General features: G+C 42.0%; 1 protein-coding gene across 1 annotated transcript; it reads left to right on the forward strand.

Moving 5' to 3' along the window:
* Window positions 1-897: 897 nt before the first annotated feature.
* LOC308694402 (fibulin-7) lies at window positions 898-13,615 on the forward strand (the record flags this gene model as incomplete). Its single annotated transcript, XM_081371906.1, has 8 exons — window positions 898-909; window positions 2,944-3,103; window positions 3,196-3,366; window positions 5,418-5,543; window positions 6,613-6,783; window positions 7,098-7,235; window positions 7,309-7,444; window positions 13,255-13,615. The coding sequence occupies 8 exons, from the start codon at window positions 898-900 to the stop codon at window positions 13,613-13,615; spliced, it is 1,275 nt and encodes a 424-aa protein (XP_081228032.1).
* Between the last annotated feature and the right edge of the window lie 1,890 nt (window positions 13,616-15,505).

The following is a 15,505-nucleotide window of genomic DNA, read 5'->3' on the forward strand; positions in this document are numbered from 1 at the left end:
AATTAGGCCTATTTTTTAAATTACAAATATGCATTTGTCAAAACCGAGAGACTTTCATGCATCAAAATGTAACTTATTAATATGTATTTGCGCCTTCTATTTTGTCTGGAAACTTCCAACACTCTTGCGTGTCGGGTGAAAAATAGGCGTCGGTTGCGGTTCTATTTCTAGCACGCGGTTTCGGCGCGGCTCGAGAAGTGTGTGTGTGGGTGTGTGTCACGCAGGCATTGTGCTCTAACACAAGCTCTGACCAGTTAACACGAGAGCGGACATAAAAACGGACACTCCACGCCACGCACGGCACGCAGAGAGAAATGTGATGCAGCGCGCGGAAGATCCAGAGTGAGACAGAAACACTAGTGGTTCACGCTTGCACACATACTGCTGGTTTGGCGCGCAGTTTTCTGATTCGCTATTTCCTATTTACTTGTTGGTGGATGCAATCCAGAATTACTGTTGGTTAAATTATAATCAGACCCTCTCAGACCCCCCCCCCCCCCCCCCTCCCCCCCCCCCCCTTAAAAAAAAAACTCTTCGGATCTGCACGATTCACACAAGTCACCCAAACTGACGTGAAAAAAGCGGGAGGCGCCGAAAAGCGCGCTGTTTGCACCCCTGAAATACACCAACTGACCTGCGGTTTATGGGGGAAAAATCCAGTGCTTGCTTTCAGAAAAATCCTCTTGCAGCAGCAGTCTCATTCTGAGGGGGTTTTAAAGCTGAGCCGGTAACGAATTTGGAGCTCAACAGAAACAGATACGCAGCATTTTCTAGACAGAATCCACTACACAAAGGCATTTATTAACATAATTAATGTATCCACTCAACGATTCAATGAAGACGATGAACCGAAGATACTCTATACTCCTTTCAATATTTATCTGTCAAGTTTATACAATGCTGGCTCAGGTGAGTTATATTTATTAAGTATTCCATAAATAACAGAAAATTAGTGCTTTATTTTTTGTGTAATTCAAGATCCTGTAACCTGAAAAAGAGCAACGAGTAGGAGTTCACTATGATATTTACTGCAAGCCAACTAACAGACCTGTCTCAGGACAACACAGTTGTTAGATTCAATTGCTCAAGTCACGTTTCAGTACAAAGGAGTTCATTCAGAGTAGGTCAAGGGTTAAAGCTAAACGCATGTGTATGTCATTGTATTTTGGCCACTCTTTTATTATTATAATGCAGAACGAGATGATGGTATCAAATTATTCACAAGCTACTGCAAAAGTATCTTTTATTGTAAATGCATCTGATTTTATCTGAATTTGTAGGAAGCCTAACAGCAGCACCAGTCCAGGTTTTTTTCTTGTATGATAAAATATACAAAAATGAGTCCATATATTTTTAAGTTCTTGTCTTTGACATAAAATCTTGATATAAAATTGTGAAAAGTCTTTCAGTCTGATAGACTGTAGGCTTACTGTGTGACTATTGCACATTCTACACAACCACTCTATTCAGAGGGATTTGAGGATAAACAACATGGAATGTTTTGATGTACTCTTAAAGAGAACACTGTTACCCGAACATCAACAGCTTCTGTTACTGCCCACCGCTACTAATGCGTCTCCAACACGGCTGCTCTCTCAGTTAACCAGGCGTTCTTCAAGAAGTTCAAATATTTATCCTGCTTACATAAGTCAAAAAGAAACAATAAAAGGAAATACAATCTTTGTCGTTTTAAGGAAAAAGACAAGCAAAGTTTCATGATAACGAGATCGAGATTCATTGACACTAATTACTGTGGAACATTTTAGGAATCTAATATTTCTTCATCATTCAGACACTCTTTCTAGGGTCCTATATACCACTTTTCCAGACCATGGTTTCAGATTTGTCATTATGCTATGTATGCAGGTCCTTGTAATGAGAACCTGTGGACAAATAAATCTACTATAGATGGTTGATGGAAATATATAAGGAGTAAAGTTTTAATGTGCTTCACTTTTTACCTATACTGTATTTTTTTGTTGATAGTTATTATTAATGTCATTGAAGATGATTAAAGTAATGTTCATACAGACAATGAATGCACAATGCAATGTTTTGAACATTGGGCAGCCTGTGTAACGTTATGACCGTTTTGAAATTTGTGGGTAACACTTTTAGATATTTTACTAACTATGAGTAACTGTGCTACTACATGTCAACTAGCAGTCATTAGAGTATCAGTAGCCTACTGTCTGCTTACTTAATTAGGTCATCATCACTTAATCAGACTAAGCTTTAGCCTATACTTGACTTCTGGATCGTTTAAAAGAGAATGTCCTGATGCAGTTTGTTGAGGCTTTAGTGGATCTTTGCTGGAAGTTGTATTGATGAGACACAGAACCGGTTTGATGCTGAGCGTCTGATGAATGAAAATACAAGACCTGAACCTGAACCTGAATCTGAACCTTTGTGTTCTTAGACAGGGATCTTTAAACAGGAGGCGAGGGAGGCTATGGGTAAACGTTTCAGTATTCTTATAATATTACTCTGAGCACAAACACAGTTCATCTGAAATCCTGAGTAACCAAGTAGGTTTACAGCTTGTCTTAATACACAGGCAAAATATTACAAACTAACATATCATGTTTACACATTTCCATTCATTCTCAAGTGGTCATATATGATGCATAGGAGTAAAAAGGCCTTATTTGTCTGTTTAAGAGTGAATAAAGTTTAGTCCTTTCTAAACTCGTTTGGGTCGTAAAACAGGCCAATCTTGATGATGTTTCTTCGTTATGATAAGCAGAGGTCCGGTTCTGAATCTGATTCCACAGACACCGGTTCAGACACCGGGCGCCGGGTCGCTTGTAGAGTGAGGCACAAGTGGATTCTTTATGAAATATAATGCCTGATCTCTTTTAGCCACGACAGCCTGTTTTTTTCTGTACTGGATGCTACCGTATGGATCTGAACAAGTGATGGTAACATGCATGTTTTTTTTAGGACTGTCCCGGTAAGCGAGACCTACAGAACTCAATTCAACAGGCTCACAAACTGCTTTCATCACAGGAATCTTCATACTTGCAGAGTCTTCGTACTTTGAGGAAGAAACTCAACCTCCTGCATGACAGTGTTGCACGCCGGCCCGCTAAACCAAAGAACTGTAAGTAAATGACACTTCAAACTGAATAACATGAAGCACACATGCTTAATTTAGTTTAAAGCGTGCACACTGTTTACTGTTGTCTTCCACAGTCACTTGCCCTGAGCTGGAGCCTCCTGTGAACGGCAGAAAGCTGGGGAAGACTCTGTTTGCTGGCCATGAAGTGCACTTCATCTGTGACGCGGGCTTCGAGCTGCTGGGCTCCGAGACGAGACAGTGTAAAGACTCGCTCAGCTGGAGTGGACATCAGCCCCTCTGCAAAGGTGTCCGCACTTAAACACTCCTTTATTCAGTCCATCTGAAGCAGAGGTCTTCAATCCTGCTCCTGGAGGGCCACTGTCCTGCAGAGTTTAGTTCCAACCTGCTTCAGCACACCTGCCTTTGAGTACTCAAGCGAGTCTGAAGGGCTTGATGAGCTGATTCAGGTGTGTTTGATTAAGGTTGGAGCTAACTTTGCAGGACAGTGGCCCTCCAGGAGCAGGATTGAAGACCTCTGATCTAAAGCCTCCTCAGTGCCACCTGTCTCTGAGGGGCAGTCGTCTCAGTCTGTGGGTGAAAAATGGCTCTTTCTAGGAAACCAGGTGCATTTTCCTCTTGGTATTTTCTGTAGTTGTAAAAATATTTGAAAGATTCTATCAGAAAAAGAATGTCTTTAAATGCCATTTCAAGTTGAAATACACTATTTGGCCAAATGTTTGCGATACACCTGCTTCTAATTAACATGTTTGGCTATTGAAGTAACTCTACTTACTTAATGCTCTAGAATGTCGTTCTAGAGAACTCTGTGCTTCCAGCTGCGCTGCAGTGGCTTAGTGAAGGTCCTCTTCTCTTCCAGCATGTCAACACAAAGTGAAGTCCTAACAGAAATGATTTACAGAGTCTTGTAAGAACTTGACTAACCTATAAGACCAGACCCGAACCCCTGTTTAACACATAGATGCGGGTAAGTAGACTCAACTTTAGTGCGCAGATGTGGTAATGATCAGTATTGTGGATGTGGTAATGATCGTATTGAGGAACAGCACGGGTTTAAGGAGTGCTTAGATTCAGTAACTCACTGTACATTTAGTGTAAAGTACACATGGTGCAACATAATATTGTGATACTGAAAGTCATTAGACTGTCATTTCCTCAACCTCATGTTGTTCTAATCCTGTATGCATATCTTTCTTCTGCAAAACACAAAGGACTGGTTAAGGTTAACATTTATTGAATGGACAAAACATAAAAGCTAAAAAGTCTTTGAAATGACATGAGGTTGGGGAAATAATGACAGAAGTGTTATTTTGGGGGGATAATCTATTTAAATACCCTTTAATTACTGAGTTTTACAGACTGAATAGTAGTTTGTACGTCCCTTGTGTGAACCCTAGAATTTAAGATCATACAAACGGCTGGTGGAAACCTTCCATCTTCTCTGTCATCACAACTATCTTTCTGTTCCACTCTAGAGAAGTTTTCTCTTGAAAACCTGTACACTTTTCAAATGACATACTCTATAATTTTAAGATAAACTCTTTACATTTGTATTTAAAGGTGCTGTAAGCATGTTTTCAATGGACAAAATGTTGCCACTATCTGACAGATTAGGACTGTCCCTTCCAGCGGTCTAGAATTCAGCATTCTGTGATTTCAACTTTGTTGCAGCAGATTGTGGAGAGTCTTTGCTTTTCCATTGTAAATTCTGTTGTGCACAAAACGAGGTCCATATAGACACGGTTTACTACACAAAGCCCAGACGTGAGCCCCTAAACACCATTGAGATGAGCGATAAGTGAGTGATGATGAGATGAGTGAGGCCTGACTGTTGATTATTTCATTTCAAAAGCATGAATTCCTGTCTTTACTGCTTTACAGCTTCTGTTCTTCCACTAGATTTTGAACAAAGATTTGCTCCGTTCAGACACGCTCAGTGAGGTCAAGGGCTGGTTTTCCAGTTGATCCTGAAGGTGTTTGGTGAGATTCTCTGGGCTTTGGGCAGATCAGCCCAGTTCTTCTGCACCAGACTTAAACCACATGTATATCAACTTGTCTTGTGCTCAGAGACGTTGACATGCTGGAGCAAATAAAGACCTTCTCCAAACTGCTGAAGCACAGAATAGTGTAGAATGTCATCATATTGTGTAGCTTCAAGACTTCATTCATTCGAAGGGAGAATCACTGAAGCGGATGCAGTGAGAAAACACACATCTCTGTGACAGCACTAAAGAAGAATCTGACCGAATTACATACATACATTACAGCAACTTTACCTTCTCGGTTATGGTTTTGCTTATAGACTCTGAATCCTCACTGTCTTTCTCTCCTCTCTAAGATATCGACGAGTGTCTGTCATCACCTTGTGCCAACGGAGGAACTTGTAGAGACGAGGTGAATGGATTCAGCTGTTTCTGTGGCCAGGGCTGGGCTGGACCTTCCTGCGACTCTCCAACGCCCACATGTTGGTTTGCATTTCATCAGAAGCTTTTTTGAGCACATTTACAGGCCCCGTTTTTGACATAAAAAGATGTTACCAAGCCTATCAAAGAATAAACTTCTGAACTGCACCTCGGATGAATAAGACACACACGTTTAAACATCAGTAAATGATGCAGTGGCCCAAAACTGCTGTAACAAACATATTTATCCTCCCTAAACCAGCTCTCAAAATATAGCCAGTGAGATCTGGCAAAACTGTAAAATGTTGTGTTATACCCTTGAAAATCAAATTACAGCTTATGTTCAATCTCCACATGCCAAAAGAAAAAACACCTAAAGATATGTCTGCTGATCAATCAAAGGTGAAATATGATCCCGCCACATCACATATGGCTAGCATCCGTTCATACCCCTCAAACAGAGGCCGTTTGAGAGTATATTTGGGCATGTTCAGTAGTCCTTCATCTGGGATCAGGGCTGTAGAAACATTATAAACCTTCACCTTAGATCACACTTAAAGGATTAAAGGATAATCCCCAAAGTGTTTGCTTTCGCAATTTGTTGTTTGTTTGAGTGCTTGTACAAAAACACATTTTAATTGAATCATTTAATTATTAATGAACATTCCCTCTAGTCAGTGGTGGATCCCTGTCGAAGTCCTTTTCACATCAAGCAGCAGTTCAGCAAATTCCAAACACTCATCCACAGAATCTGACATTCCAGTAAACTTACAAAATATTGTGCAATCAGACGCACCTGTTCCTGATATACATGCGCTGACAAACAGCTGCAATTTTAATTCGATTGTTAAAAAAAGGTTCTGTGAGGGTTTCAAGACAGCAGGCAGTAGCTCATGGCACTCAAGAGGTGTTTTTACTTGTACAAGAACTTGCATTTGTTTTAGTAAAATTGTCAGAGTGTATTGCTTGAATATACTCTCGGTGAGAACTTTTGACATTATTCTGTTTGACGTTATTAAACATTATTTCTATACACTCTTTGCATGTGCATTGAGATGTTTTGATCTGAGGATTGTCTCTGGTGCACAACTGACACTTTACCTGCTCTTGAAATGGGGATTCTCTCTGCAGTTTTTGTGAACGTAATGAACACGTCCCCTGATGGCGAAGCCTCCTCCTTGCCTCAGTCCCACTCGTCCGCTTTCCTCCGCCAGCCCAGGTGTAGTCAGATCCAGGGAACGACACACTGCACCTGTGAGCCGGGGTTCTCCATCTCCGGCCGAGATAACAGCATCTGCACAGGTGCACTTCTTCAGCCATCACTGTCACCAAACACACTCAAGGAAGACACAGTTTATTAGTGGTCAAAGATTGAAATCCCAAATAAAGAAACCCGTACTGGTCAAGCTCAAAACTCAATCTCTCCCGTTATTTTGCGACGGGTCTTCGATGGCAAACACCCCATTTCTATTAGTCATGGCCACTTTATTCTTCACCAGCTTGTGATGTTTTTGGTCTCTCTCGATGCTGATCTTTTCACTAGGGACACAAATACTCTTCTTCCGTCCAATGACGTGTTTGTTTCAATCTGCTTGTTCCTGTATGTTTTCTCCTAGACATAGATGAGTGTAAGCTGTTCCACATGGGGCAGGCGGGCCGTCTCTGCTTACACACGTGTGTTAACACTGCTGGTGGATACAGATGCTTCTGTCCTGCCGGTTACAACCTGACCCGTGATGGACGGAACTGCAAAGGTCATTCAGTAACATTAAAAGATGCACTTGGGAAACACTACAGTCTCGATTCTGATCCTGTTTTTCCTTCCAGATATCGACGAGTGTGGAACCAGGCAGAACAACTGCACACGTGACCAGCTCTGCATCAACACCTACGGGGGTTTTCAGTGTGTTAGAGTGGAGTGTCCACAGATTAGGAACGCCAGCTACGCCAAAACCTCTCCAACGTAAGCAACAGTCTACGAAGCATCTTTATTTAAAGGGATGGTTCGGAGTAAAAATCAACCTAGTGTCCTTTGCACCATGACCTCGAGCCGAACACCCCCCCAGAAGCCTTTATCCCTTGGTTGAACATTATTAAAGTTAGAGCTTATTTAGTTAGACGTTAGATCAGCCGGATGGTTTAGTGCAGGCGCTAACGGATCCAGGGGTGTATCTGGTAAATTACCGCACTAATAATGCCCAGAATGGCACCAAACTTCTACAGTAGCACAAATAGGTTCTGTACTCATTAAACGAGGCATTGGAAAGTTTGTAAGAACATCAGGAGTTTATTTAAATAACGGCTCATGTTACTGCTAACCCGGACGACGACGTCACTTCAGTGGTTTGGGAAAAGCACGTAAAAGTCCTGGCAGAAAGCGATGCATAAGGATGTAGTGTAACGACACCCAGTTCAATGCACTATTATTTTGTTGGTAGTTCCAGTTTGCAACAATTATTAGCTAACACTAAGTTGTTAACACTTCGGAAAAAACAATAATTCGTCTCTAGTTCTGAAATCTTCCCTGTCAGCTTGAATATCTCCCTGCATTTACCACATGTAAATCCTGTGCTGACAGAGAAGGATATGCTATACATGTTACATGAAGAGCAAGTGACAATAAGAGGAGAAGATGACATGACTCACCGTGTTTGTTGACTGATCTTACTCATCTAAGGTTTGATGGACTCGTAAAAGGCGCGAGAGAAAAATAAATAAAAAAGCGCACGGATGGCACGCTAACAGGCTAACGAATTACTAGCATGTTGTGCTAGCAATAACGATTTAGATTGAAGCTAGCGATGGCAGGTTAATGTGTGATGTTGAGTAAGCTATATTTAGCAGTATAAACAACAAGGAATGATAGTAAATAATGATTCAAAATAGAAAGATATACAAAGCTTACAGACGCAAGCCAACTCAGCAGCAGCAACGAGACAGGCAGGAGCAATCGATCAGACAGCAATCGATCAAGAGTAACACTTGACGATCAATGACATAGATGTAGGAGTAGCGTAAGCTTTGACGCCTCTCGTGGTTCAATCAAACAGGGCTGGGCAACAAGCTCAAGCTCCTCCCACATTTTTCTTTAAAAATTCTCGTTTTAGACTTCTAATTCATGACTGGTGTTTTGTTTTGCTCTTTCCTCTGAGCTTCTGCATTCGTCAATGCATCATGCAATCGATGCGTCTGCCGGAATTGGCCGTCTGCCGGAAGCTAGTTATTTTAGTTGATAAAGTTTTAATCATGGACGATGCACTTTTATGATGGATAGATGCACTTTTATGATGGATAGATGCACTTTTATGATGGACAGATGCACATTTATGATGGACAGATGCACTTTTATCATGGATAGATGCACTTTTATGATGGACAGATGCACTTTTATGATGGATAGATGCACTTTTATCATGGATAGATGCACTTTTATGATGGACAGATGCACGTTTATGATGGACAGATGCACTTTTATGATGGACAGATGCACTTTTATGATGGATAGATGCACTTTATCATGGATAGATGCACTTTTATGATGGACAGATGCACTTTTATGATGGACAGATGCACTTTTATCATGGATAGATGCACTTTTATGATGGATAGATGCACTTTTATCATGGATAGATGCACTTTTATCATGGATAGATGCACTTTTATGATGGACAGATGCACGTTTATGATGGATAGATGCACTTTTATGATGGATAGATGCACTTTTATGATGGATAGATGCACTTTTATGATGGACAGATGCACGTTTATGATGGACAGATGCACTTTTATCATGGATAGATGCACTTTTATGATGGACAGATGCACGTTTATGATGGATAGATGCACTTTTATCATGGATAGATGCACTTTTATGATGGATAGATGCACTTTTATCATGGATAGATGCACTTTTATCATGGATAGATGCACTTTTATCATGGATAGATGCACTTTTATGATGGACAGATGCACGTTTATGATGGATAGATGCACTTTTATCATGGATAGATGCACTTTTATCATGGATAGATGCACTTTTATGATGGATAGATGCACTTTATCATGGATAGATGCACTTTTATCATGGATAGATGCACTTTAATCATGGATAGATGCACTTTTATCATGGATAGATGCACTTTTATCATGGATAGATGCACTTTTATCATGGATAGATGCACTTAAATCATGGATAGATACACTTTAATCATGGATAGATGCACTTTTATCATGGATAGATGCACTTTTATGATGGATAGATGCACTTTTATCATGGATAGATGCACTTTTATCATGGATAGATGCACTTTAATCATGGATAGATGCACTTTTATCATGTTTGTTGACTGATCTTACTCATCTAAGGTTTGATGGACTCGTAAAAGGCGCGAGAGAAAAATAAATAAAAAAGCGCACGGATGGCACGCTAACAGGCTAACGAATTTCTAGCATGTTGTGCTAGCAATAACGATTTAGATTGAAGCTAGCGATGGCAGGTTAATGTGTGATGTTGAGTAAGCTATATTTAGCAGTATAAACAACAAGGAATGATAGTAAATAATGATTCAAAATAGAAAGATATACAAAGCTTACAGACGCAAGCCAACTCAGCAGCAGCAACGAGACAGGCAGGAGCAATCGATCAGACAGCAATCGATCAAGAGTAACACTTGACGATTGTAACGGGATTCAGATGTTACGGGAAGAAGGAGGCGGGAACCGGCGGACATTCAAACATATTTAATCAAAATAAAACAAATACAAAATGAAAGTAAAAGCCAGCAGCCCCTCACGGACGACTGCTGGCAACACCAAACAGAAAACACAACATCAAATAAAATCAGGCCTGTCCTCTCTCGCTCTTCACTGTCGTCGCTCCTCCTTTATGCTTCCGCTCCTCCGTGAGAGATGCGAGACCGGTGCGTCGCGCAGGTGTCGCTCATTTGCAATCACGCCACCGGCCTCGTGCCGTCCTCCCACGGCCCTCGACCTCGTCCTGCTCGCCACATACCCCCATCGCCCCTCGCAGGCCGGGGGGTACCACCGAGGCTGCGCCTACTCCCCCCCCCCCCCTCCCGTGGGGGGACCGATCACGGCGGCTGCGGTACCTGGGGGTATGGACAGACGAGGCGAGAGAAAAGGAGACGGAAGCATGAGGAGCGACAGAGACGAGAGAGGGGAGAGAGGAGAAACAAACAAAAAAAAAAAAATTCTTGATCCGGTTCCCGGACACACTGCCGCTCGGTCCTCAACCAGCTGAGAGTCACTCGCGGTGCCATGCGATGGCACTGGACATCCGTTGGGGGACGGCTCGACGCTCCTCCGCCTCCTGGCGGACGGCGATGGCTCCTCCGATCGAGGGCAGCCGGCAGCGAGCCTCCCGTCCCCTGCTCCGCCCCCATCATGGCCGACGGCAACAGGCTCCGGCCCACGGCGAACGGGAGCGACTCCTCCGCTCCCTCGCGGATGGCAGCCATCCCTCCTCGACCCAGGAGGACGGCAGCGAGCTCTCCGTCCCACCAGATCTTCTTTCGATCCAGCACCATCGCCTCGGGCAGCAATCGGCGGCAGACGCTCCCTCGTGCTGCCCGACCTCCTCAGCACCGCGATACCTCCCAGCAGCGAGGGCTCTCCGACAGCGTGTCCCTCCTTCCTCCCGGGTTTCGGCACCAATGTAACGGGATTCAGATGTTACGGGAAGAAGGAGGCGGGAACCGGCGGACATTCAAACATATTTAATCAAAATAAAACAAATACAAAATGAAAGTAAAAGCCAGCAGCCCCTCACGGACGACTGCTGGCAACACCAAACAGAAAACACAACATCAAATAAAATCAGGCCTGTCCTCTCTCCCTCTTCACTGTCGTCGCTCCTCCTTTATGCTTCCGCTCCTCCGTGAGAGATGCGAGACCGGTGCGTCGCGCAGATGTCGCTCATTTGCAATCACGCCACCGGCCTCGTGCCGTCCTCCCACGGCCCTCGACCTCGTCCTGCTCGCCACAACGATCAATGACATAGATGTAGGAGTAGCGTAAGCTTTGACGCCTCTCGTGGTTCAATCAAACAGGGCTGGGCAACAAGCTCAAGCTCCTCCCACATTTTTCTTTAAAAATTCTCGTTTTAGACTTCTAATTCATGACTGGTGTTTTGTTTTGCTCTTTCCTCTGAGCTTCTGCATTCGTCAATGCATCATGCAATCGATGCGTCTGCCGGAATTGGCCGTCTGCCGGAAGCTAGTTATTTTAGTTGATAAAGTTTTAATCATGGACGATGCACTTTTATGATGGATAGATGCACTTTTATGATGGACAGATGCACATTTATGATGGACAGATGCACTTTTATCATGGATAGATGCACTTTTATGATGGACAGATGCACTTTTATGATGGATAGATGCACTTTTATCATGGATAGATGCACTTTTATGATGGACAGATGCACGTTTATGATGGACAGATGCACTTTTATGATGGACAGATGCACTTTTATGATGGATAGATGCACTTTATCATGGATAGATGCACTTTTATGATGGACAGATGCACGTTTATGATGGACAGATGCACTTTTATCATGGATAGATGCACTTTTATCATGGATAGATGCACTTTTATGATGGATAGATGCACTTTTATCATGGATAGATGCACTTTTATCATGGATAGATGCACTTTTATGATGGACAGATGCACGTTTATGATGGATAGATGCACTTTTATGATGGATAGATGCACTTTTATGATGGATAGATACACTTTTATGATGGACAGATGCACGTTTATGATGGACAGATGCACTTTTATCATGGATAGATGCACTTTTATGATGGACAGATGCACGTTTATGATGGATAGATGCACTTTTATCATGGATAGATGCACTTTTATGATGGATAGATGCACTTTTATCATGGATAGATGCACTTTTATCATGGATAGATGCACTTTTATCATGGATAGATGCACTTTTATGATGGACAGATGCACGTTTATGATGGATAGATGCACTTTTATCATGGATAGATGCACTTTTATCATGGATAGATGCACTTTTATGATGGATAGATGCACTTTATCATGGATAGATGCACTTTTATCATGGATAGATGCACTTTAATCATGGATAGATGCACTTTTATCATGGATAGATGCACTTTTACCATGGATAGATGCACTTTTACCATGGATAGATGCACTTTTATCATGGATAGATGCACTTTAATCATGGATAGATGCACTTTTATCATGGATAGATGCACTTTTACCATGGATAGATGCACTTTTATCATGGATAGATGCACTTTTACCATGGATAGATGCACTTTTATCATGGATAGATGCACTTTAATCATGGATAGATGCACTTTAATCATGGATAGATGCACTTTTATCATGGATAGATGGACTTTTATGATGGATAGATGCACTTTTATCATGGATAGATGCACTTTTATCATGGATAGATGCACTTTAATCATGGATAGATGCACTTTTATCATGGATAGATGCACTTTAATCATGGATAGATGCACTTTTATCATGGATAGATGCACTTTGATGGACTTCAAAAAACATACTGCCATTCACTGGCATTATAAACTTGGAAGAGCCAGGACATTGTTTTTATACAACTCCGATCGTATTCGTCTGAAAGAAGAATAACATACACTAGGATGACTTGAGGGTGAGTAAATCATGGGCTAATTTTCATTTTTGGTGAACTAGCTCTTTAAAACAAAGAAATCTGTGAAAGTGTTGTTGTGCTCTCAGGCGTTGCGAGAGGAACCCCTGCCCCGGGTCCAGCAGGACCTGCTCTCAGACACCCAGCTCCGTGTCCCACCATCACCTGTCGGTGGTGTCCGTGCTCTCGGCTCCTCGGGTCGTGTTCCGGGTCTCCGCCGTGAGGATGATCGGAGACTCGCTGAGGTTCGCTCTGCTGGGAGGACGAGCTCGCCGGTTCTTCACCGTGAGGCGCTCAGACCGTCAGACGGGGGAACTCCTGCTGACCCGTCCGGTTCTTGGCCCGGCCACACTGGACCTGCAGGTGGAGATGAGCGAGCTGGAGCGCGGAGAACTGCTGGGCCGATACATCACCAAAATCACCATCTTTGTCTCACCATATGAGTTTTAGAGTCAAGCTACAGAAGTTAACATCAAGAAGAAATCTGGCTAGGTAGTTTGTGCATTCTTGCTTAGATTCTCCACCAAACAAATGTTCTAAAAAAGAGCCAAAGTCTCAAGCTTTGATTAGCCGCGTTTCCATTACGCTTCAAATTGCTCAAATTGAAATTGCGCATTAAAAATACGCCCAATGGAAACACGTTAATTTCGCGAAAACTTCCATATATCGCTGTGGTTTTTCAGGCAATTTAAAAGAGGAATATTTCGCAAAACTGCAATGGAAACAGTTTTTGTGTATTTACAGTCACCTGAAGTAGACGGTGCGGTGTGTTTGGACACAAGACGAGACCGAGTTCTTTAAACTCATAAAAGATTTGAATGTGAATACTGGATTCTAAATCAAGACCTTGAAGCAGATATGAGGGAGAAATTCCTTCTATGTATAGAATAAGGGTCTTTCCTTGCCATTAATGCTTGGATAACACACATACGTCTCCTTCCATTAACAAAAATGGCAGGGCTGGGATATATGTAAACCTACCAACATCCGTTGCCATGATTTTTGGAATGACTTCTCGTGAGAGGAAAAAATTACGTTTTAGTCGCATAACATCGGTTAATGGAAACGCCGTCATTGCGCAATAGTTTTTTATCGACATTTAGAAAATATCACAAAAGTTGTGCACAAATCTGTAATGGAAACGTGGCTATTGTCATCATACGTCACATAGATTAAGACAGTGTCTGTGAGTAGAGAGTTTCTCACAGCTCCTTTCACATACTACTGGACCAATCAAATTAGAGGATCAGAACTGGTCTGGTAGAGTCATAACCTAATATTACTTTGCTTATAGCCAGACATGTTCATATAATGATGAATATAGTTGTGCATTACAAAATAATTAATACAAGTGGGACCATAATCCCCTGTTGTCCTGTGTGTTGTTGTGTGTGTCATTGGCTGCGTTTACACTTGGCATTAACATGCGATCACCGTGATTGGGTCATTAGCCAATCAGGACATGGCTTATTTACATTTGTTCACATTAAGTAGCCTCTGTATCTGGATAACTGATCGGATTCCTGTTTCCTGCATAATATTTAAATTAGGTCTGTGGCACAACACCAGATAAAGCAAATTAAACAATGTCCCAATTGCTTTCACTCACTCACTTTACTTTCCTATGCAGTCTCCAGTCTTAGATAAAAACAAGTTTTTTGAACGAAGGAATACTTCCAGAGTTGATCATACAAAAATCACTGGGTAGATCATGTTAAACAAGTCACATCATTGATCATAGGGGTTTCATTTTATATGACGTCGCCCTTTGAATGCAGATACAACGGCTGATTGCGTTACACTGAGATCCGATCACAAGCGTCCTCGCCTCTCCCTGGACCAGGACACGCTGATCGGATAACATTCACACTAGTCTTTTCAATGTGTATGTGGACAACATCCGGATAGAGGTCGCATGTTAATGCCAAGTGTAAACGCAGCCAGAGTGCAATCCTCTAAACTGAGCTAATATTTATTTTTAGCTTATACCAATAAATTATAAGAATCTACCTGTTGATGTACCTTTTCAGTCTAATGCATGCATCTTTTTGGCATTAATCATGCTCAGGTCTCCAGGGCTGTCCAGAGATTAAAATAATAAAAAATTGGAATTTAATCAAATTTGCCTCTAAATTATTTTGTGGTGTAATCGAGCAGTTCATCTTGGCCATCTTAGAAACGCATGTGGAAAGCAGAGTGGGAAGATTCTGCTGAGTTTAAAACTTTACAGGCAGAAGCCAATCACCTGAACGTAATGCCATACGACTGCAGAGCAAAAGAAAAATATAGCGTTTAAATCCATTTCACAATTTAAAGTGACTCAAAAAAAAAAAAAAGAAT

The sequence above is a fragment of the Scardinius erythrophthalmus genome, assembly GCF_964197995.2.
Source record: "Scardinius erythrophthalmus genome assembly, chromosome: 8".
NCBI lineage: Eukaryota > Metazoa > Chordata > Actinopteri > Cypriniformes > Leuciscidae > Scardinius > Scardinius erythrophthalmus.